Source organism: Gobio gobio (genome assembly GCF_949357685.1).
Source record: "Gobio gobio genome assembly, chromosome: 7".
Taxonomy (NCBI): Eukaryota; Metazoa; Chordata; class Actinopteri; order Cypriniformes; family Gobionidae; genus Gobio; species Gobio gobio.
In genome coordinates, this window is record NC_137103.1 from 23,672,995 (window position 1) to 23,695,945 (window position 22,951).

Below are 22,951 nucleotides of genomic sequence, written 5' to 3' on the forward strand. Positions count from 1 at the left end.
TTACACCGTTTTTTTCATAAACAAACTAAAAAAACTGTAATGCTTATTTGTCAGTTAAAAAAGCCTCAGACACCACAGCGCTCATTCAAACATTCAGTGATTGCCATGGCAAAAGTACGTGCTTGTTTTGACAGATCTGTGATTTAAAAATGGAGCCACCGGAAATGCTTCAGGACCAGAAATGCGCAGTAGCATTCCAATGCATTTGTTATTGTTTACGTCCTTGAAATGGTCTATAGGGAAGTATGCATATTTGGACACAGGGACTGTCTTAATGAATGATTCACTGAATCATTTATTCAACTGATTTGTTCAAAATTCTAAAAGTCTAAACTTCATTTAGACCCTGGTACCTGCAGTCGAAACACACCGAGTACCACCCCGAAGTCCCTATCAGGGACAGGATGCGTTTTGCATGAGAAATGGGTAGATAGTGCCAAAACCTGAGACTACCTGTAGGGGGTAGTCTGAGGTCGGTTGCACTGGAAATGTAGTGTGATTCGCATGAATGTGAAAGGAACTTGGACTCAGGTACACACTAATCCAGGAAGTAAAGTAACCTGCACATGCAATTTAGCCTATGGTGGCGTTTAGCAAAACACATATAAATGAATGTCTCCTCAATAGAGTCTCTTTGCAAGCAGCAAAAAGCCGCCTTCATGCATCACACATCCAGTAAAAGTGTTGTTCACACAGCCGTTCACTCAGCTGTGTAATAGCACCACATTAATAAAAAAATCCACAATATATTGACCCATATTCTGTTTTCTATCATGCGCTGTGCACGTTTGTGATGATGTAAGATGAACAAAAATGCACCAGGGTTCAATAGAATCAAGTTGAGTGTGAAATCAGACCAACTCTGCGGGGGTCAATGGGAACTATCCCGCTCTGACTCCAAACACGCCCAGTATGAAAGCCCCCTTAAACTAGCTTTGACAGAATTTGTAGCATAAGAAAGTAGCTCCACAGACAAGAGGGTCTTATTTACAAAAAGTTGCCATCTACAAAAAAAAAAACACTGGGTAACACTTTATTTTACAGTTTCATTTTTACACGTTACATGTAGTTACTATAGTAATCACTATACATTTTGCATAATTGCATGCAACTAACCCTAAACCAAACCAAATCCTAATCCTATAGTAAGTACATGTAGTTACTTAATATTCTTAATATTACTCAGTACTTAAATGTATAATTACAGTGTAACAAAGACACCTTAAAATAAAGTGTAACCAAAAACTGTTTATTAAACAAGCAATGTTTATCTAATTCAGAGCAAAATCTAAAGGCATGTTGACACAACCTACTTCAAAATATTAGGCTTCATCAGAGGCACTAAAGCTAGAGCCAAAGCCCAGGTCCTAAGGTGTAAATCAGAGGGCATTGCTTCTGACTAGTGAAATTGGCTTGGGTGTTTTCTCTTCCATTGAGTTATGATGAGCTTGCTCAGCACACCAAATCTGTAAAATAGCTAAATTAGACATGCAGCAAGGTACCTCTGCATATTAGCTTGAGAGGTGGACAATTCAGGCTGACAAACGTGATAAGAAGCTCAGAGAAATACAGCTAAGATAGAGGATGACTGAAACTGTCTTATTTACTGTCTGATTTATATATTCCACCTGCTTCCATACAGCTCCAGTGAGATAACATACAGGCCATTCATGTTATGATCCAATAGGTTTTAACAATCTGTGTGCCTGTGTATATGCATCCAGAAACTTGTGTGTTTGAAGTCTTAAACTGAAGCCTTCAAGCATGCCTTTTATAAAATGATATTCTTATCACAAACCTTGCAATTGAAAACATTCCTATTTTTGTTACATCAATATGCAGGCAACACGGTGCTTATATAGCCTACATTTCAGATGGGAATCTATTTTTCATAGACATAGCCAAATCTTCAGTCTGGCAAAGGCAAAGCTGCAGCCTGAATCCACTAATAAAGCATAAACCACTGTGACAAAAAAAATCTTGTTATTTTAACTATTAACCAACCATAACCTCTGTGCTTCACAGTTTGAATAAACAAGTACCTAGTGCTAGAAAACTGTCACAGGTTGCTGTATAAGTATAAGCGGACAAAGACAAATAAATCAGGGCACAGTCTTTAATTAAATAATAAACAAAACAGGCAGGAGAATCTCAGGAAACACAACCTTAAATATCGACGAGACTGGACAAAGAGTATATATACACATTGAACAACAGGTGAACGGAATGATGAATCACGGGAACAAACTGGCACACACTTAAGCCCGGGCGGGATACACTAAACGATTTTAGCAATCCTATAGGATCATTACAAATCACACAGTGTGACATGGATATATTAAACTTCTGTATGACATGTATGTAGACGGTCCGATGATGACACCTATTGACTCGTGGGCTACAATGTACATTTCTATAGAAGAATAAAACGTCATCAGTATGCGCTAGTGGTAAACAAAAAGACCATGACCCACGCTACTGTCTGATATAGCCCTCTGTTGAGGGTTAGATCGAGGCAGAGGGGTGGGGACTCCACCCCTTGGTGGTGAAGTCTCGACCGCAACTCCGAGATGGTCATCTTCCCGCAGTGAGAACATGAATCATCCACCAGTGCTGCCTCAGCGTACCGAACGCCCAAACACAAGATACAGCGCTGAAACACACAGATAGAATGTCATCTTGAAAAAGACGCAAGCTCTATCTGTGTATGCTCTTTTAGAAGGATGCTCTCCGTGGTGCTGAAGCATGCAAGGGGAACGGTCGCGGCGACACAGTCAGGGAAGTAGTGCGGCCTGACGTGCGCTCTCTCTCACGAAGTCGCTCTCTTACCAGCCGTCTACCAACGGCTTTTTACCACTCTCCACCTAGCACACCGAACCAGCTGTGAGAACAGCCTTTGTGTTTGCTCTTACAAACAAAAAAGAGAGATGATCAAAAAACCACACGACCCACTGCCGCGCCGTCACACCAACACCAACTGAAGAGATCCACTTCCAAAAGGCAGGCTCAGTCAGTTCTACTGCTTTGTAGAGAGTGATTTCAGGACGAACCATCCACCACTCGGCTCCGAAGCAAAAAGCTAATTTGATGCAAGCACCTGTGCCTCATTTTTACCCGCGCTGCATGGCATGAGCAGCTGGTGCAATCATTGCATGCCAATGTGCATTGGCTCGTTTAGTTACAACCGAAGTAGATTGGCTCTCGCGAGCGAGATTCCTATTCGTCGGTCCCCGACGTGGAGTCGGGAGTGACCGAATGAATGGGAACAGGAACAAGGAAAACAGAACTAAAAACACAATGGCTGCATCCGAAATCGCATACTATCTTGAGTAGGTACTTATTTTAAGAAGGTATGTCCTATATAGTATGAATGTGTATAGTATGAATGTAATCTGGACGTACTACATTCGCCATGTTGTCATTATCATGTGACCTAACAGCATCAGTTACATTGCTTTAAGGCCCAATATACTTCAAGCGATATCGAAGAATGATCTATGACTAGCCTGGCGTGGCCATACTCAATTCTAGTCAGAATTTGAGTCTGGTACCGCTCCATTGAGCTTTGATTATGGGGCGTGTTTCAACCGAGCCAGGAAAGACCTCAATTGGATAGACCCACAACCAATCAGAGCAACGGAGCGACGCGTAACGTTAGTTGTCAAATGTCAACAGAACTCAACTGCACTGTGTTACCAAGTCCGTGTTTTTCTCCATGTCCGCGGGTTGAAGCGACCCCAATTATGTGATTATATAAACCCAGGAATGCGAATTTTAGCAGGCAACCTTGCCAAAATAACATATTTTGCCAACCAAACGCCATTTTTTTCCGGAGAACACCCCGGAAAGTTATTGTTTTGGGCTATAGTTTTGAGTAGCAATTGTGCGCGACATTGCAAAAACACTTGGAAACCCTGTCTGCACGCACGCTGGATTAAGTTACGTTACAAGAAAAAGATGAGTGTAAACGATCTTTGCCAGTAATAAAATTATTTAAGGATACACAGAGTACTTACCAACACGATCATCGTTTCTGAGAGAAATAGTGAAGGTGAACGCATATACGAACAAGTTCTCCGTTTAGGATAAGAGCAAATTCAACCCAAGAGCCTTCGATGACGTGGATGATTACGTTACTGTTTATCATCTGTCCATCATCGTCTAAAGCCCGCCCTGATGATTTCATTGGTCCGAACAGTTTCTGTTCGGGCATAATTACTCCTCTATGGAGCGAGTCCAGACCGAATTGCCCGAGCAAAAAAAATTGTAGGCGGGGCTAAATTCGGCTGGCATCCAGGCTAATCTATGACATCATTTTGAACAAAATCAGGCCAAAACTAAGTTTGTTTTGAAGTGGCTTGCCAAAGCGAACTTTCTGGAAAAGTTCGCTCTGGCTGTTAAACAGCTTCGAACTCCCATTGGTCTGTAGCAATTGCCTAATAGGTAGATGTGCTAAGTAGGAGTACTTTGGAATTCATGTGGAATGTGGAACTCTTCTCTGGTTAATTTCTTCTGTTGAATCAGTCGAGGTCACATCCGCGGGTAAAAACACGAACACACTGTAGTAGTAAATGTTGTATTTCTGATGAAATGAGACACTGGCACAGTTTTTCATGTTTAATACTGTAAAGCTGCAGGCTTTTAAGCAATCTATTGTATAAAGTGCAAACGTGTCCACGTTGCTTTGATCAGATTTTTTTCTTATGCTTTCCTTAAAAAAAAGCTTGCTGTTTTCTCATGTTTGTTGTGTTTATTTTGTTATTGAGAGGAAAAGCGCGCAGCACATATTTACATATTCATCTAACCGTCACTCTCATCAGTGTGGGCGGCATCGGGATATTCCCTTACAGTATATTGCTGCTCACGTATTTCAAAGTTCTTTTTACCCCTAAGTGAAGAACGAAAAAGAACATCATCATGAGTATATAGGGGCATGTACTGCCATTCATAAATCCTCCCTCGTGGGATAGTAAAGTGTCAATCGTATGCACACTTCAGAATCTCGCCAGAAGTAGTAGGTAATCCGGGTACTTGATGCTTTTACTTTATTAGGGACTGTAAATTTGGACATACTTTGAACATCGCCTACTATATAGTAGGGAAGAATGTGATTTTGGATGCAGCCAATGAAACTAAGCCAAAACAGAACATATATGTGACAAAAACACTAAAGCACAAAACAATATGCATGTCTATATTAAATATTGGCAAACTGTTTCCTAATAAACACAATTAACCTTGGGGAAATAAAATGTTGTGATAAACGTGAAGAAAAACATGAGTCATCTAAAAGGATAGATATAGAAAAACGACTGAAGAAGGAAGTTTTGAAAAGGGCACAGATCATATTACAAAGATACATAACAGCTACAAGGGTATGCAGTACTTGCAGTACTTTAAAGGCACTATACAGGATAAATGACAATACAGGATTTACCCTATTATACTTTATTGACACAAATTGATAGTTCAAACAGCCAACAAATATAGTCTATAAACAAAGCATCCAGCTGTCTTTGAGTTCACATGAACAACGGTTAAAGTTACTCATCAGGCTACAGAAGAATACCATAATTCCTCCGTTCATTTAGGTCTGAGATATCGAGAGTCACGCAGACCTATATCAACCCAGCCACAACATAATTGGGAATAACATGCCTTACCTTAACACAGAATTGTCCACAGAGGCCAGGGGTCAGCTTCCTTTGCTGTTCATCCAGAAATCCAAGAAGTGGATATTCATTTATATTTTTTCTACGAATCTTTGAGTTAACATGCCCTAAACATGAGTGGAATTTGCACCACAGTGCCACCACACCTTGACGCTCATGACAAGAATAACATGTATAGTTATCTTTATTGAAGTGAACTAGGTTTATATCGCCGTCATGCATGAATGAATGATATTTTTGCAATTTTACACATAATAATCCACGATGATTACCTTACACAAAACTAAAATTGCACTTCAAAATAACACATCGTCCATATTTTTTGAGACCCCCCAAAATTCACAAATCATGTTTTCAGGGGAGCCTATGTCTTATTAAGGGGAGCCGAGCTCCCCCTAGCTCCCCCGTAGTTCGCACCCTGTGTCTGGCATATATTTTCTCTTTCACTGTAGCACAAACATAATTTCCTCCATCCAGGAGTTCTCCTCTTCATGTTACAAACCCACACACAAAGACACCATGCATAAAGGTTGTGCCATTTGCCTGACTTGAGGTTATTAGTCTTGTAAAGCAGGTCACCCATTGTAGTATTTAGATCATCAAAAAATGCAGTAGGTCCTGCTCTTTTCACCTCAACATAGCTAGAATGCCAAAACCATCGTAAGAATACACAGCCTCCAAACCAAATAACATCATTAAGATACTTTGCAGCAAATGCAAACGGATACATATGTTTAGATAATGTAGTTATTATGATATCCGGCTTGTGGTAGAAGCCTCACACAGCTTTTCCTATTTTTCTCTAGCATCATGAACCTTCCTACTACTGTATTTCTTTTTCTTCTTTTTTTTCTTTTTTTACTGCCAGTCCAGATTTTCCCTTGAGGCATTCTTGACATAATTTAGATAGTATTCTTCCTGACTGATAATCCCTAGTACATTTCCATTACTGTGATATAGATGCAAATAGCTTCATTCTCATTTGGGAAATACTTTATTCCAAAGCAACTTCAACATTCAAATGAAACATTTTATCAGTTCATGCATTTGTTTGATATTAGACTCATGCCCTATCACCACGCTTTACTGTTTGAGGCACTGGAATACAGAATAGTTAGAAAATCCCTTAGTCCACCTCAGAAGTAGTTTCTGTCATATATTTTGGTTTGAAGAAGTTGTATCTTCTTCAAAAATTAAGGACAAAATTAAGAGTGGGCTACTTTGCATACTCATCTGCTATACCATTATACTCTCAATGAGAGTACAATACAAATCGTCTGTGTAGTGATTCCAAACACAAGTTGATAGCTTTATTGTTAAATAGAATAAGCTCAACATTTTTTATGGGTAAAGCATCTGTAATTCTGCGTCCCAGTTAGGGCTGCAGCTATCGATTCTTTTTGTAATCGATTAATCTAGCACTTAATCGATCGATCGATTAATCGGATAAATTTTTTCCGTGTTTTTAAACAACCAAAACAAATACTGCATAACGAAAATGAAAAGCAATTTAATTTATTAATATGCACAACAGGTTTCATGCTGTAATCTAGCGCTGACATCAAAGTAAATATCTTTTATGTAGATTTCTACACCTGCAGCATTTACCATTAGGCTACTAACAAATAATATATCATATGTGGTGAGCCTATTTGCTATGGTAACCTAGCAACCTGTGTGTGTGTGTGTGTGTGCGCGCGCGTGTGCGTGAGGCTTCATTGCAGTTTGGTATAGCAGAAATACATACATTAATTTTTAATAGAACGCTGCATTTGGCTTGCATCACTTGCATAGCGGTGCATTTAAGGTGAAGCCTCCATTCGAAAAATCGTGTCACAACATCACGTCCCGGTGTATACAGTGAACGCATGCTGAAATGCCCAAAGCAGACTTCTTACGTCAGCACCTTCTGACTTCGTACATGCTCATACTGGTAATCTTCATTCTGCATTCACACAGAACACATTAACGGTAATTTACTGGTAATGTTAAAACGTCCCTTACTGGTTGTGGCAGAGGGGGCGTGGTTTAGCAAAGTCTGCACGGAGAGAGAGAGTCAGGAGAGTGACGGTGAGTAAGTAGGTCAAGTGCATAATGAGAAACACCTGTGTCTAATTGCAGTGATTGGCGCGGAGAGACGGTATATAAGCCAGATGGGAATGGGCCACTGGGAGAGAGACACTGGCTGGGAACTCGTGGTCGGGAGACGGACTGGACAAAGAAAACTATACAAATTATTTGAGCCTGAGTTATTGGAAGCGCGGTGTGCGCACGTTTATGTTGTATAAAGAGAAGTTGAATAAAAACCACGAGTACCAGTCACGCTGACCCTGCCTTCTTCCTCCTTGTAAACAACGAACGTTTCACTACAGTGGTGCCGAAACCCGGGAGGAAGAAGAGTGCCGCTGCCAGGATGCAGAGCCCGTCAGGATCGCCATTTGCGGACATCATCGCATCACTCGCGGGCCTCCACCAGGAACATCATCAGGCGCTCGTGGACATGAGAGAGGATCAGGAACGGCGGTTCCAGGTCCTCGTCCACGCCCAGCAGGAGGACCACGAGGCGTTCCGGAGCTGGATGGGCCGGGATGTTCGGGCCGAGCCAAAGCCATCAGCAGGCCCACCCACGCAGCTGCCTCTCACCAAAATGGGCGCACAGGACGATCCAGAGGCGTTCCTGGACCTGTTTGAGAAGACGGCTGAGGCCAGTGGGTGGGACGAGGATCATTGGCCGCTGCGCCTAATCCCTCTCCTAACGGGGGAGGCGCAAATAGCGGCCCAACAACTGCCGGTCCCGAATCTCCTGGTGTACCAAGACTTAAAGAAGGCCATCCTCCAGCGGGTCGGCCTCTCCCCAGAGCAACATCGCCAGCGGTTCCGATCGCTGGACCTGGGGGAGAGTGGCCGGCCCTTTGTACTCGCACAGCAGCTCCGGGACGCGTGCCGCAAATGGCTGATGGCTGAGGGAAGCGACACGGACAAAGTCGTCGATCTGGTGGTGCTGGAATAGTTTATAGCCCGACTGCCCACGAAGACAGCGCAGTGGGTCCAGTGCCACCGTCTGGAGTCGCTGGACTTGGCCATCCAACTGGCGGAGGATCAGCTGGTGGCGTGCCCTGGGGTCGGCGGACCCCTCCCTTCAGTCTCTCTCTCCACCCCTTCCCCTGTCTCTCACTCTCTTTCTCTCCCTCACAGGCCGGTCCCGTTGCCACGGACTCGCCGGAGCCTACCACCGGGAGTCCCACCACGATGGAGGTCTGGGGGGAATAGGGAGTCGCCGAATTCCGTTCCCGTTCCACCCCGGGAGGCGGGGCCGACCCATCCGGGACACACTTTTAACCCCATTCCTTCCTTCTCTCCGCGTCAATCCCTTGACCCGCTTCCTACCCATAGAGTGGCGGGGAGGCCCGGGCCGGCCTGTTGGCGTTGCGGGGATCCGGGCCACTTCGTCGATAGGTGCCCGGTCATGGAGGTGGGGATGCTGGTCCGGGTCCCGGACGCCCCGCAGGCTGCCCTCGATCAGGCTGGGTTGTACCAAATACCTGTGAGTATTGAGGGGAGTACTTATCACGCTTTGGTGGATTCCGGTTGTAACCAGACCTCCATCCACCAAAGCTTGATGCATCCGGGGGCATTGGATAGTGGCCGCATGGTTACGGTAAGGTGCGTGCACGGGGATGTTTTGAAATATCCACTAATGACAGTCACTATTCAGTTTCAGGGTCAAAAGCATAAAGTGGAGGTGGCGGTTAGTTCGCACCTCCGGCATCCGCTAATTTTAGGGACGAATTGGCCGGGGTTAAGGTTATTATTGGGAATGTTATGTGCGGATGTCTCCTGGGAGGACAGAGAGCACGGAAGGGGTGCGGCGGTACAAGTGGGCGAGGCTGAGCCGGGACCTCTGGGAGTGGCTGCAGGGGAAAGGAGCGCTGTTGAAAGACTAAACCTTTCGGAGCGCGATGATTTTCCCCTGGAGCAATCCCAGGATGAATCGCTAAAAAATGCGTTTGATCAGGTCCAGTCCATCGACGGTCAGCCTGTCCACCCTGCACGGCCGCTCTCATATCCGTATTTTGCTATTTTAAAAGATAAGTTGTATCGAGTGACCCAGGACGCTCAGACAAAGCAGGATACAACTCAGTTGTTAGTACTCAAAAACCGCCGGGAAATGCTTTTCCATGCGGCTCATTGTAATCCGATGGCTGGGCATTTGGGGATGACCTCCACATTAAATCGTTTAATGACCCGATTTTTCTGGCCGGGCATTCACGAGAATGTACGCAGATGGTGTGCTGCATGTCGGGAATGTCAGCTGGTAAATCCGCCGGCCGCCCCAAAAGCGTCATTGCGCCCCCTTCCTCTCATGCAGGTCCCCTTTGAGAGAATTGGTATGGACCTCATCGGGCCATTAGAACGATCTGCACGAGGACATCGATTTGCATTAGTCCTGGTGGATTATGCAACTCGATATCCTGAGGCAGTAGCGCTCCGCACCATATCAGCGAAGAGTGTGGCGGACGCACTGTTTAGCCTAATCTCCCGAGTGGGAATCCCGAAAGAGATTCTCACTGATCAAGGCACGGCGTTTATGTCACGTACGTTACGCGAGCTATACGAATTATTGGGCATTAAATCGATTCGCACCAGTGTCTATCACCCACAAACAGACGGCTTGGTGGAACGATTTAATCGCACGTTAAAAACAATGATTCGTAAGTTCGTCCAGGATGACGCCAAAAATTGGGACAAATGGCTAGAACCCCTGCTATTCGCGGTACGTGAGGTCCCGCAAGCCTCCACGGGGTTTTCCCCCTTCGAGCTTCTGTATGGGCGTCAACCACGGGGGGTGCTTGACGTCATGCGAGAGGCTTGGGAGGAGGGACCCTCCGAGAGTAAAAACGAAATTCAGTATGTGTTGGACCTGAGAGCAAAACTCCACACTTTGGGGCGGCTCTCGAGGGAGAATTTGCTACAGGCCCAAGACAGACAGTGCCGCTTATATGACAGGGGAACTAGGATACGAGAATTTACACCGGGAGAGAAGGTACTTGTATTATTGCCCACGTCTAGCTCTAAATTACTCGCCAAGTGGCAAGGACCATTTGAGGTCACACGACGAGTTGGGGATCTCGATTATGAGGTGGTTAGAACGGACAGGAACGGGGCACGTCAAATTTACCACCTTAATCTCCTGAAAAAGTGGAGGGAGGCGGAGTCAGTGATGCTAGCGACGGTGGTGAGTGGAGAGGAGGATCTTGGGCCAGAAGTGAGTACCAAAGTGCAATCCCTTGCTCTGGCCCCAGGGGGAGATCACCTCTCACCTTCGCAGCTCACTGACGTAGCCCAGTTGCAAGCAGAATTTGCAGACGTGTTCTCGCCCCTGCCCGGTCGAACAAACCTCATTCATCACCATATTGAGACAGAGCCGGGTGTTGTGGTGCACAGCCGGCCGTATCGCTTGCCTGAGCGTAAAAAGAAAATAGTTCAGGGAGAATTAGAGGCAATGCTGGACATGGGCGTAATAGAAGAGTCCCACAGCGATTAGGCGAGCCCGCTAGTTTTAGTTCCTAAAACGGACGGCTCGATCCGTTTCTGTGTGGACTACCGCAAGGTGAATGCTGTGTCAAAATTTGACGCATATCCAATGCCTCGGGTTGACGAGCTGCTTGATCGACTAGGTACGGCTCGCTTTTATTCGACATTGGATTTAACAAAAGGGTATTGGCAGATCCCTCTGACACCATTATCCAAGGAAAAGACCGCTTTCACAACGCCGTTTGGATTAGACCAATTTGTTACGCTTCCTTTCGGGCTGTTCGGGGCACCAGCCACCTTTCAGCGTCTCATGGACCGAATTCTGAGACCGCATGCTGCATATGCCGCGGCGTATTTAGATGACATCGTCATCTATAGTAATGACTGGCAGCGGCATATGCAGCACTTGCGAGCGGTGCTGGGATCGCTGAGAGGGGCGGGGCTGACGGCCAACCCGAAAAAGTGTGCAGTTGGGCGAGTGGAAGTCAGGTATCTGGGCTTCCACTTGGGCCATGGACAGGTGCGTCCCCAAATTGATAAGACGGCAGCAGTTGCAACCTGTCCGAGACCCAAGACCAAAAAGGAGGTGAGGCAGTTCCTGGGGCTAGCAGGATATTATAGAAGGTTTGTACCTAATTATTCGGACCTTACTAGCCCGCTGACTGACCTCACTAAAAAAGAAGCACCAGATACCGTCCAGTGGACGGAGCCGTGTCAGCGGGCTTTTTCCCAGGTGCATTCTCCTGATTTTTCTCTTCCGTTTTTATTGCAGACTGATGCGTCGGACAGGGGGTTGGGCGCAGTCCTGTCCCAGGAGGTGGGGGGTGAGGAGCGGCCGGTGCTGTACGTTAGTCATAAGCTCTAGAGAGAGAGACTAAGTACAGCACCATAGAAAAGGAGTGTTTGGCCATTAGGTGGGCCGTCCTCACCCTCAGATATTACCTCCTGGGAAGGGAGTTCACCCTCTGTTCAGACCACGCGCCCCTGCAGTGGCTCCACCGTATGAAGGATACCAACGCGCGGATCACCCGTTGGTATCTAGCTTTACAGCCTTTTAAGTTCAAGGTGGTCCACAGGCCTGGGGCCCAGATGGTTGTAGCTGACTTCCTCTCCAGAAATGGGGGGGGGGGGGGGGGGGGGGGGGCTGCAGGCCGGATGGGTCCTCGGCCTGAGTCGAACGGTGGGGGTATGTGGCAGAGGGGGCGTGGTTTAGCAAAGTCTGCACGGAGAGAGAGAGTCAGGAGAGTGACGGTGAGTAAGTAAGTGCATAATGAGAAACACCTGTGTCTAATTGCAGTGATTGGCGCGGAGAGACGGTATATAAGCCAGATGGGAATGGGCCACTGGGAGAGAGACACTGGCTGGGAACTCGTGGTCGGGAGACGGACTGGACAAAGAAAACTATACAAATTATTTGAGCCTGAGTTATTGGAAGCGCGGTGTGCGCACGTTTATGTTGTATAAAGAGAAGTTGAATAAAAACCACGAGTACCAGTCACGCTGACCCTGCCTTCTTCCTCCTTGTAAACAACGAACGTTTCACTACACTGGTAAATTACCAAAACCAATTTACTGTTTTTCTTGAAAAGGTCCTGTTCACTTAGTGTTTTTTTTTTTTTTGACAAGAGAAAGAAGATCTTCTTAAACTTGATCAGCAGGTAAACTTAATGAAACAGTGCGACAAAAGTGCCTCTAAATTGTAGAAAACATAGATTTATCAGAGCCCTTGGGTATTCCATTTGCAGAAATACCCAGGAACTTTTTCCCCCCGGACCTGTTGCTATCTGCGTTTACATTGCGGTCTAAAGTACTGTGAAGATTAGACAAATTAGTCCGGTGATTAGTCCGACTGTGCTTGACGTTCCAGTTCCTGCTGGATTTCATCCTCTGCATTTAAGCTTGATAAAGCCTGAACCTTGTCCATTGGTCGTATTTTTTAAACTCCATTGTTGATTCGAATAGCAAACAACTTGAACTGCACGCACTGCAAAAGACTTAAAATGGGTGGTTGAAATAAAATGCTGTGTGGAGTCAACCAATCAAAATGCTGCGTGAATTCAACCAATCGGCATGTTCAGTGCCAAAGTCCGACCCCCGAAAGTTCCTGAACTTTGAAAAAGTACTACCTCACAGCACCCATACATTAAATAAACAGGACATCACTAACAGGTGTATAATGAATATATAGGCTAATATAGTGCATATATTTTGCAAAAGAGTTCGTTTCTCTAGTTAACTAACAGCTGGGAACACGAAATGACTTCTGAGGTAACAGTTAAATGTGATGCTACGTAACATTTTTTACAAGCTGTTTTATTGTCTTTCCGTGGTTGAAACACCGATTGAGCGATTACATGACATATGATACATTTCAGTAAGTTGTAATGTGTCCTCAACATACCTAAGAGATTCTTTAGGAAGAGATGATCACGTTCACTCGTGCGCCACGCTGCCACTTGAAGTTGAACTGACGCGTCTATACAGCGCCTTTACATTAAAGAGCGTCAAAACGGCATTTATCATTTGAATTTCATGATAAAATGGACTGAATACTTAATATGTGTGGGAACTCGGATTGAAGTGTGTTCTGCGCTTAAAATAAGCAGACTGTTAACTGTTAAAGGTTGCATTCAGAACTGTTCGGTATAAGTGTGCACCGAACCGAAAGCCCTGTACCGAAACGGTTTGATACGAATACGTGAACCGTTACACCCCTACTATCTAATAATTGCCTCATTGACACAACATCCTCAATAAACCCGTCTCCGGCGTGAGGACTCCGATCTTTCGAATATTCCTATTTAATAATTGCCTCATCGACACGGCATCCTCAATAAACCCGTCTCTGGCATGATGACTCTGATCTTTCGAATATTCCTATCGAATAAATGCCTCATCAACACGACATCCTCAATAAACCCGTCTCCGGTGTGATGACTCTGATCTTTCAAATATTCCGATCTAATATGACTTCTGACCTGTAATGTTGCCAGAATCATAATCATACACTGTTTGTTCGTTGGCCAGAGGAGAACTGGCACCCTGACTAAGACTGGTTTCTCCCAAGGTTTATTTTTCTCCATTATGCCACCTGATGGAGTTTTGGTTCCTTGCCACTGTCGTCTTTGGCTTGGCTTGCTCAGTCGGGGACACTAAATTTTTGAATAAATTTTCAACTAAATTACTGATCTGCCAGCAAATTGAGATGAGCTGGATGACATCACCATTTTCTCCAGAGTGGCTGTACAGCCGAATCATATTCTGTTGCATTATTTTCCTGTTTAACACTGTGAAGCTGCTTTGAAACAGTTTCCCCTTAAGGGAACGAGGGTTACATATGTAACCGAGATGTTCCCTTTCAGTCGGTCACGTTCAATGTTACGTCAACGTCACCGACGTATTGGGATCCCTATGGAAAATGCCACAGGTGTTGCCAATTCCAGCGCCCTGCGTAAGTCCCTCAGACCCCAGTCTGTTGGGGCGGGAACTTATGCAAGGAGAGTCACTGCTGCTGTTCTGCAAGACCTACTCAGCAGAGTATTGGATAATGCTGGGAAGCGTGCCCCAAGGGGCCACATCCTACCTGCAGGGAGGTATCATGTGGAAGATACACATATGGACCGGCCATCTGGGCAGTACAACATACGAATGTCTCTGGGGTGGCCCCGGCCGACCTAGGCGGGAGACTACACCAGACAGAGATGGCAGAGCGGACTCTGCCAAGGGAAAGACACATGCTCGTCGGCTGCACGATTGAGCAGGCCCGGTATGTGAGTGGCGCGAAGCTCCAGAGGAGGAGATGGCGGGCGAGTTGTGAAAGACAACGGAACTGTAGACCACTCTGTTGAAACACGGTCTCCGTGCTGTCCATACGGACCGGTACGTTCTCCTCGTAGCAGCGTTTTGAGGTGGCCCAGCACAAGACGTTCTGCTAACTGCGATTGTCCACAGAACCGAGACTGCATGCCCATTGTACATGCCCTCCCCCAGCCAGTGGTAGAGGTATCCGTGGAGAAAGGAAGGGTCCGACCACGGGCTGAAGGTTTGGCAGCGATTTGGTGAGTTACTGCGGCTGAGGATGCCATTTGCCCCAGGAGCCTCTGAAAAGCTCCTCTGTGAGTCGCGTGGTCAGATTGACAGAGTCCATACCGAGAAAAGAGATCCTCTGCACGGGGGAGAGTTTGCTCTTTTCCCAGTTGAGCCAAAGTCCCAACTGGCTGAGGTGACTGAGCACCATGTCCCTGTGTTCTCACAACTGCTCCCTCGACTGGGCCAGAATCAGCTAGTCGTCGAGGTAGTTGAGAATGCGAACACCATGCTCTCTCATGGGAGCAATGGCTGCCTCCGCAACCTTTGTAAAGATACGGGGTGACAGGGACAGCCTGACGGGTAGGACTGGAGGGGGGCACTGAGAACCAGCGCAGGCTGCCCTCAGATACCAATCATCCAGCCTAGAAGGCTCTGGACACGGTGGAGGGTTCCACACTAGCCCGACCTTTGCTGCTAACCGTAATCCTCAGGTCACCCTGGCTATTTGCTGAAGTAGCCCTATTCTGCTGGGCCGCAGGAATAGCTCTAGACCGGGTATAGGTAAGGGGACTCTGCCTTTCCTGAAGGTCGGTGAGCATCCAGAAACGCACAGTTGGAATGACATCTTGAAAAAGACGTAGTGTCACACCCGTGTATTCTTTTAGGGGAAAAGTTCTGAAGCACACAGGGAGATGGCCACGGCCAAAACACAGGGAATAGTGCAGCCTGTGTATTGCACTTACGTTTATGGATCGCTTCTCTTTGTCTTTTTTAATTGTTCGAATTAATTGTTTTAATTATTTATTTATTTTTAGTTTAGGAGTATGGATGTGGTGTTTGACATTTTTCATATCTCCATTTCAATATGTAAAAAAAGAGTTTTTACTGGCTTCTATTAAAAGTTGGAACAAAAATGCAGGAAAAACTTTGCAGTTCCAAAATTGCAGTTCTCCCTCACAGACACTCTCAGCACTTCAAGTGCGTTCACGCCATGCCAGAATTGCAATACTTACAATATTTCAACTTGTAAAAAGCATTCATGTTGTCATCTTCTCATCCACATCTTTTTTCTGAGTAGTTTTCCAGGGCTTTTGCACACCTCATATTTGATGAGCTGTCAAGATGGCCATTGACAAATCAAATGAGCGGATGACAGCTCCTTCAAAATGCACTCTAGTCTCTAGCTATACACGGTCTCACTATTGAGAACATTGCTACACGATCATGGATTATATAAAGTCTTTTGTATATTTTTATTGCACAGTCCACAGGAAATGCCAGATTTACATTTCACGCTTGCTGTGTCACCTTTTAACTCGTATTTGACAAATAAACTTTAAATTTAATTGAATGGGAAAACTTCAAAATTGGAATTTTAAAATTGTGATTTTCAGGCCATGAAAAATCTTGAAAATACATAAATTAAAAACTTTTAAAAAAATATGTAACTATTCTAGTAAAATATGAAATAGTTTTGCTCAGTTATGCGCAACTCGGCTCTAAAATCAGCATATTGCACTCATTTATGTACAGTAGCCTATTAGTTGAAGTCATAAGTTACATATAGAATCTGCAAAATATCAATAATTTCAAATAAATAAATAACAGATATCATAAATTACATATTTTTTAGTTTTTTTTAAGCACTGCAACTAAAATGTTTTATTAACAGATGTTTACATAGTCGACAAGATATAATAATATCTGCATTTACACAAATGAAGCGATTCAAAAGTTAACATACAATTAATTGATTCTCAGTACTGTCTGTCATTACCTGGAGGCTGTTTTTTATGATTTGTTTTTATGATAAGTCCCATATTTGTCCTGAGCAGTCACAGTTGTTCAGAAAACTCCTCCAGGTCCAGCACATTCTTTGGTTTTACAACATCTTCTGCATATTTTAACCCTTTCCAGCAGTGAATGTATGATTTTTGAGATCCATATTTTCACACTGATGACAAACGAGGGTCTCATTCACAACTATTACAAATGGTGAAAACATTTACTGATGTTCCAGAAGGAAAATTCCGTGGGTGTAAACCTTTGCACAGGATGATAGGGGTGAAAATTGTTCTTATTTCGTTTTCTGGAAGATATGAAAGTATTTTATGTAGCTTTTGCAGGGCATCACTAAAAATAAGATATCTTTAAAGGTCCCATGGCATGGCATTTTTCTATTATTTTATAGTGTTTCCTGAGGTGTACTTGTATTGTTAGTATGATTTTTACATCATAAAATGTCATAATTTAGAAATAAAAGGCATTTTCTCTATACTGCTGTTTGCCCTGTGGCTGAATGCCCTGCTTCAAGAGGCGTGTCTGCTGTGAGACTTCAGTAAAAACGCCCACTGTTGTGATTGGCTGACATCTTTGCATTTGATACGAGCGGAGGGGGCGTGGTTTAACAAGGTCTACGACGAGCTGCTGCCAGAGAGACGGATGGACCTGAGTTCACTTCTCATCAGTTCTCAGCATGTCTCAGTTCAGGGTGAACTGTTGTAGTTACTAGAATATACTTCAGGTTATTAGTCTATTTCTAGTCTGAGGGGCTGTCACTCATGTCAGAAAGTTAGTAACTTTAGTAAATTATGGATCAGCGCTGACTCGAGACGCGAACCGTTTAGAACGATTCAGTCCGATTTGGTGAACTGGTTCGGTTCACTAAAAAGAACCGATTCAAAAGAATGATTCGTTCGCGAACCGGACATCACGGAGACGGAGCGATTGCTAACAAAGTTATTTATAGTAACTACTGAGTTGTGAGAGCGTTGTCTGTCAGCGCGAGTTTATTGTGTTTTTATCTGAGAGTTCTGAATAAATACGAGTTCCAGTCACGCCGAGTCCGTCTTCATCATTATTACCAACTTTGTAACACATGCAAAGTACCATTACAGCGAGATGAACGAGTTAGTAAGTGTTGATTAAAGCAGCACTAGGTAGTTTTTGCTCTCGGGGTCCCCCTACAGTTGAGAAACAGTATTGTCCTCTACTACTGTCGTAAACTGTCATTCTACATCAGTGGATGCATCACACGTGCATTTGTTGACATGACAACTATAGAGACAGAGCGTATTTAGGCCACGCCCACACCGGGGGGGAAAACAATCCAACGCTCTCCATTGACTTTGCATTGCGGGAGGCTGCCTCATTGTCATTTCGGACTTATAACAAAAAACAGAACAATGTATAAAAGCTGATATGTGACATTGTGTACAGCAAACAAGCTAAAAAACACAGAAATACGTTTTTATAAGCTGTCGTTCCAAAAAAACGAGCGTTTAAGAAGATAAAAGTGGATACAGGCAATACGAAGTGACGCTTCAGCAGGATGAATGGGTAAATTTTGGGATCCTGACACTCAGTATGTCTCAGTATGTGTATGTGTGCAGTAAACATTTTGTTACTGTTAAGTCAAATATCCAAATGTCCGTTTTATATATGATATTTCCTGTCGTTGATTACATTCCCCTCTAGTCGCCGTAGTTATCAGTGTAATATGACCTGTAGCGCTCGTTTTTTGGGTCAACAGCTTATAAAAACGTCTGGGTTTTTGCCTCTGGGTTTTGTTTAGCTTGTTTGCAGTTCACTTTGTCACATATCAGCTTTTATACATTGTTCAGTTTTTTGTAATAAGTCCGAAATGACAAGGAGGCAACCTCCCGCAATGCAAAGTCAATGGAGACGGTTTGATTGCCCCCCCCCCCCCCCCCCGGTGGGCGTGGTCTTCAGATTATGACGCGTGTCGCTCTGTCTCTATGATAGCCCTGAACACTGCAGGAGTTCACATGCAGGTGTTCTGCTTGCGTCGCGTGTGAAATGTCTTCATCCCAGGTACAGTGGCATATGTTTCAGCATGTCATATGAATATCATTTCATGGGTTTTATTTTTTTCAAATGCCAAATGATCGCGATGCTCACGTTTACAAGCCAGCGTCATTATAGTAGCCTAGTCTATTGGTTCCCGTTTTACAGAATCTATATGATACTTCAATTCAATGTTTGAGTGGTAGGTAATAACCATATATCGTCAAAATTATAATATCAAGCTACCCTAGATGAATCTGCAAATTTGAAAAATCGATTTGCATTATAGCTTGAGGAAAGACAAATAAACCAATATCACAGACATGTTAGGTATCCTAAAATATGATTTTATACGTCTTATGTATTTAACTTACTTGCAAGAATGTAGCCCCTCCTCCTTCAGCTCACGCCAACGAGCAAACGCTGGCCCAATGTTGATCCTCGTCCTGCCTTTAATCCGATCACTTTCTCATTTCCTCTTTTTGCTTTCCTCCGACAAAACCTTTGCTTTTTTATTTTTCTGTGCTGCTTCGGCCATGACTATAACATTCGGCAAACAAATTATAGTTTTTCTCGCACGTCCGAATTTAAGGAAGTGGGGGTGGTGGTGGAAGTGACGTACATGCCGTAAAGCATTCGAATTTTGTAGTTCTTTTTTTTCCCGAAGTTTAAAAGTACGATTAAAAACGACACAGACCCCGTCAGGCTATGGCAGACGTGTCATTCAGCCTATTGTAAGTCGATGTATCATCACAAGAGGTTTGAAAATATATTATAAAGGTTGAAAAGTTACCTAGTGCCGCTTTAAAGCAGTATTTCTAGATATGTTCCTATCATATGAAAAGCGTAAGTGACGCGCATTGAGTAACGTTACACAGCGCAAACAAAGACACAACAGCAGTAATCGAATGTAATCCAGTTTATTGTGGGAAAAGCTGGCTAGCCTAGCCCGGATACCCTCACGCTTACCCCCCTTCTGCTTAATCTCACGCCGCGTTTGGTGCCTCCGCTGTGGGCCAGATGCAGTACTGGCGGTCAGGGATGTTGAAGGCCGAGCTTCGGCGTGTGTGAGGTTTATCTCTAAAGATGCTGCTGTACAGTCTAGTACAGACTACTCTGCTGATGTTGAGCAGAAACGACTGTATGCACATTTTAGAACAGATAGACGCGACGAGGACATACAAAAACACTGACTCACAAGATAGAAAACACGAAAACACCGTTCTGTCGGGAGAGAGAGAAGCCGCAGCGTGTACACGAATAATAAATAATTAGCTACACATAAGAAATCACTGATCACAGATCAGAAGGAACTGAAGAAAGACTTCTGTTTTCATTTGTACATCCAAACACTGAGAAACTGCCAGCGTTCACTCGTTCACATCACAAGCAATGATCTCGTCTCGAGCGCTTGCATGGGCGTGCCAGATTCTCTGGGCGGAGGAAAGGGAGGGAACCGTTCCTGCTTGGACGTCAAACCAGGAGACTTCAGGATTGGCTCGTCTGGCCTGTCATTTTCTCTAAGGCAGAGATAGACAGCCAGAACTCGGTACACCGATCAACATTTCTATCCACTTGGGGACAATATTCAGGCTAGGGGAACTCATATTAATGTTGAAATACCTCATAAAATGAAAATTTCATGCCATGGGACCTTTAAATCAAATAGGAACAATTTCCAATTATCCTGTTCAAAGGTTTACACCCACTGACTCTTGATGTGTTGTGTTGCCTTGAGCATCAGTGAATGTTTTCAGATTTTGATCATCCAGGTAACAACACACCCTATTTGGGAATTTAGAATCAAGCCTGTGTAAACTTTTGAACTGGATCTTTTGTGTAAATTCAGTTATTATGTTATGTGGTCTATGTGTAAAGACATTCATGTGACTTGAACTGTACACATATTTAAAGTTCCTCTCAAATGACTTTTGATGCAATAAACAAGCAGTTTCTTGCAAGCCAAATAAAGTATTTAAAAACTTAAAATGCATTTCATTTAGTATTTAGTACAATTTCATTAGAACTCAAAGTGAATCATTCTGAATGTATATATATATATATTTTTTTTTTTGCCAAAAACATCAACCAACCAACACTACAAAATAATGCTGCCAAAGTTTTCGAAATGCAAGAAAACATAAACAGCCAGCCAAATGAAAGCCACAAAAAACACAATTTAAAACGTGACCATTTTAAATTAATTGTATAGTTTTACAGTCTATAGAAAAACGGTGTAAATTGTAATTACAACAGCTTGTCACTGGGGCAGTACAATGATCTTTGTACCTTTTTACCCCTAAAAGGTTCATAGCTAGTATTAAAGTAGCTACATATTGATACTCACTGTGCACCTTTTAAGGGTGAAAAAGGTACAAAGATGTAAATTTAAAATTTAAAAACAAAATGCCCTTGACTGTTGTAGTACCCATAAAGGTATTTGTTTACAATTTTTTGAGAGAGAGTATGTGTAGGCTATTTGAAAAATGTATATCATGTAGGAATGGAGCTGATATTTTTTTTTTTTTTTTTTTTTTTTGAGTACGTACCGAAGCAGGAGTTGATGAAGCCGTACCACATGCATCCGTGCCGTCCGAGCAGCCACCGTCCCCGCACACTGGACGCGAAGCTCATGGTCGTCCCGAACATACACACCAGCATGTCACTGACGCTAATGTTAAGAAGCAGCATGTTAACCGGCGTCCGGAGCGTTTTGAACTTACAGAAAAGAACTAACACAATAAAGTTGTTGAAAAAACCGAAAGTCATTATGAATCCCAGGAACACGGACAGGGTGATGAAGCCCGCGCGAGAGAGCGTCCCCACCGGCGAGTCGCTCCAGCCCTCGTCCAGAAGAGTTGACCGGTCTTCTTCGGTCATATTAAAGCTGTGGTTTACATCAGCCTGCTCGGAAAACATATTTAGTTAGAGTTAGAAAAGTTTATTTTTTAGGTAAGAATCTAGCCGTCATTCTCCTTCAGTGAACACCTCAGCGTTCTCCGGCGCATCAGCATCATGATTTAATCAGAAATGTTGATGATTATCATTGACAACGCGCTTGGACGGTTGAATACGACAGTTGCGCTTTGCTTGATGCTCAAAAGAGACACGCAAACTGACTATCTAAGTAGCTGTCTTCTTATTAAGGTCTGCACTGCAGTATCATGACATACCATGACATCTGACTGATTGAAACATTGGACTTTAATTCGTTTTTCACGAGGTCAGAGAACACGCGTACGTGTCGCATCAACGTACTTTGGTGAATTAACGTGTGCCTACTACGCATTGCATCCTAGAGGCAAACATTCCCTTCTCAGTCCCAGCTGTGCATCAGTACGAATCGCGTAGTTTTGTAGCCTAGTCCAACAGAGTGCGCGAGCTTTACTAGACGAGCAACAGGCATATAAAGGCATTTTGACGTCACGAGAGAGAGAGAGAGAGAGAGAGAGAGAGAGAGAGAGAGAGAGAGAGAGAGAGAGAGAGAGAGAGAGAGAGAGAGAGAGAGAGAGAGAGAGAGAGAGCGACTAACCCACCAGCCTACGTGAACAACTAAATTCTGCCTTAAAATATTAGCTACTGATAACCAATGATACAGGTGATAGCCTAAAACAGAACTGGGGTTCATTAAACTTATCCCATGAACAATAAACACTGATGTGCACATCAGCACCATCCGTGGTTAATTGAATAATGAATCAAGTAACATTAAAAATATAAAACAACCTCATGTAGCCTACATAAATCATGACAAAATACATGTTTGCATAAGCTACATTATCACATGTAGTCTCTGCTATATCTGTTCACAAAGGCTATCCCCCCAGAGAGCTCATATTGTCAGGGGTCAGAATCACAGTCTAAATGGCTTTATGACTGACTGGCGACTAAAGCCTTCCGCGGAGATT

The 22,951-nt window shown here is 44.0% G+C and overlaps 1 protein-coding gene across 1 annotated transcript in view; it reads right to left on the reverse strand.

The window, feature by feature from the left end:
* The window catches only part of tmtops2b (teleost multiple tissue opsin 2b), an 89,859-nt gene extending 67,435 nt beyond the window's left edge, over positions 1-22,424 (reverse strand). Inside the window, exon 1 of the mRNA XM_079821029.1 lies at positions 21,593-22,424. Coding sequence (XP_079677155.1) covers positions 21,593-21,962 — 370 coding nt within the window. The 5' untranslated portion in view covers positions 21,963-22,424. The remainder of the gene's footprint in view (positions 1-21,592) is intronic.
* Between the last annotated feature and the right edge of the window lie 527 nt (positions 22,425-22,951).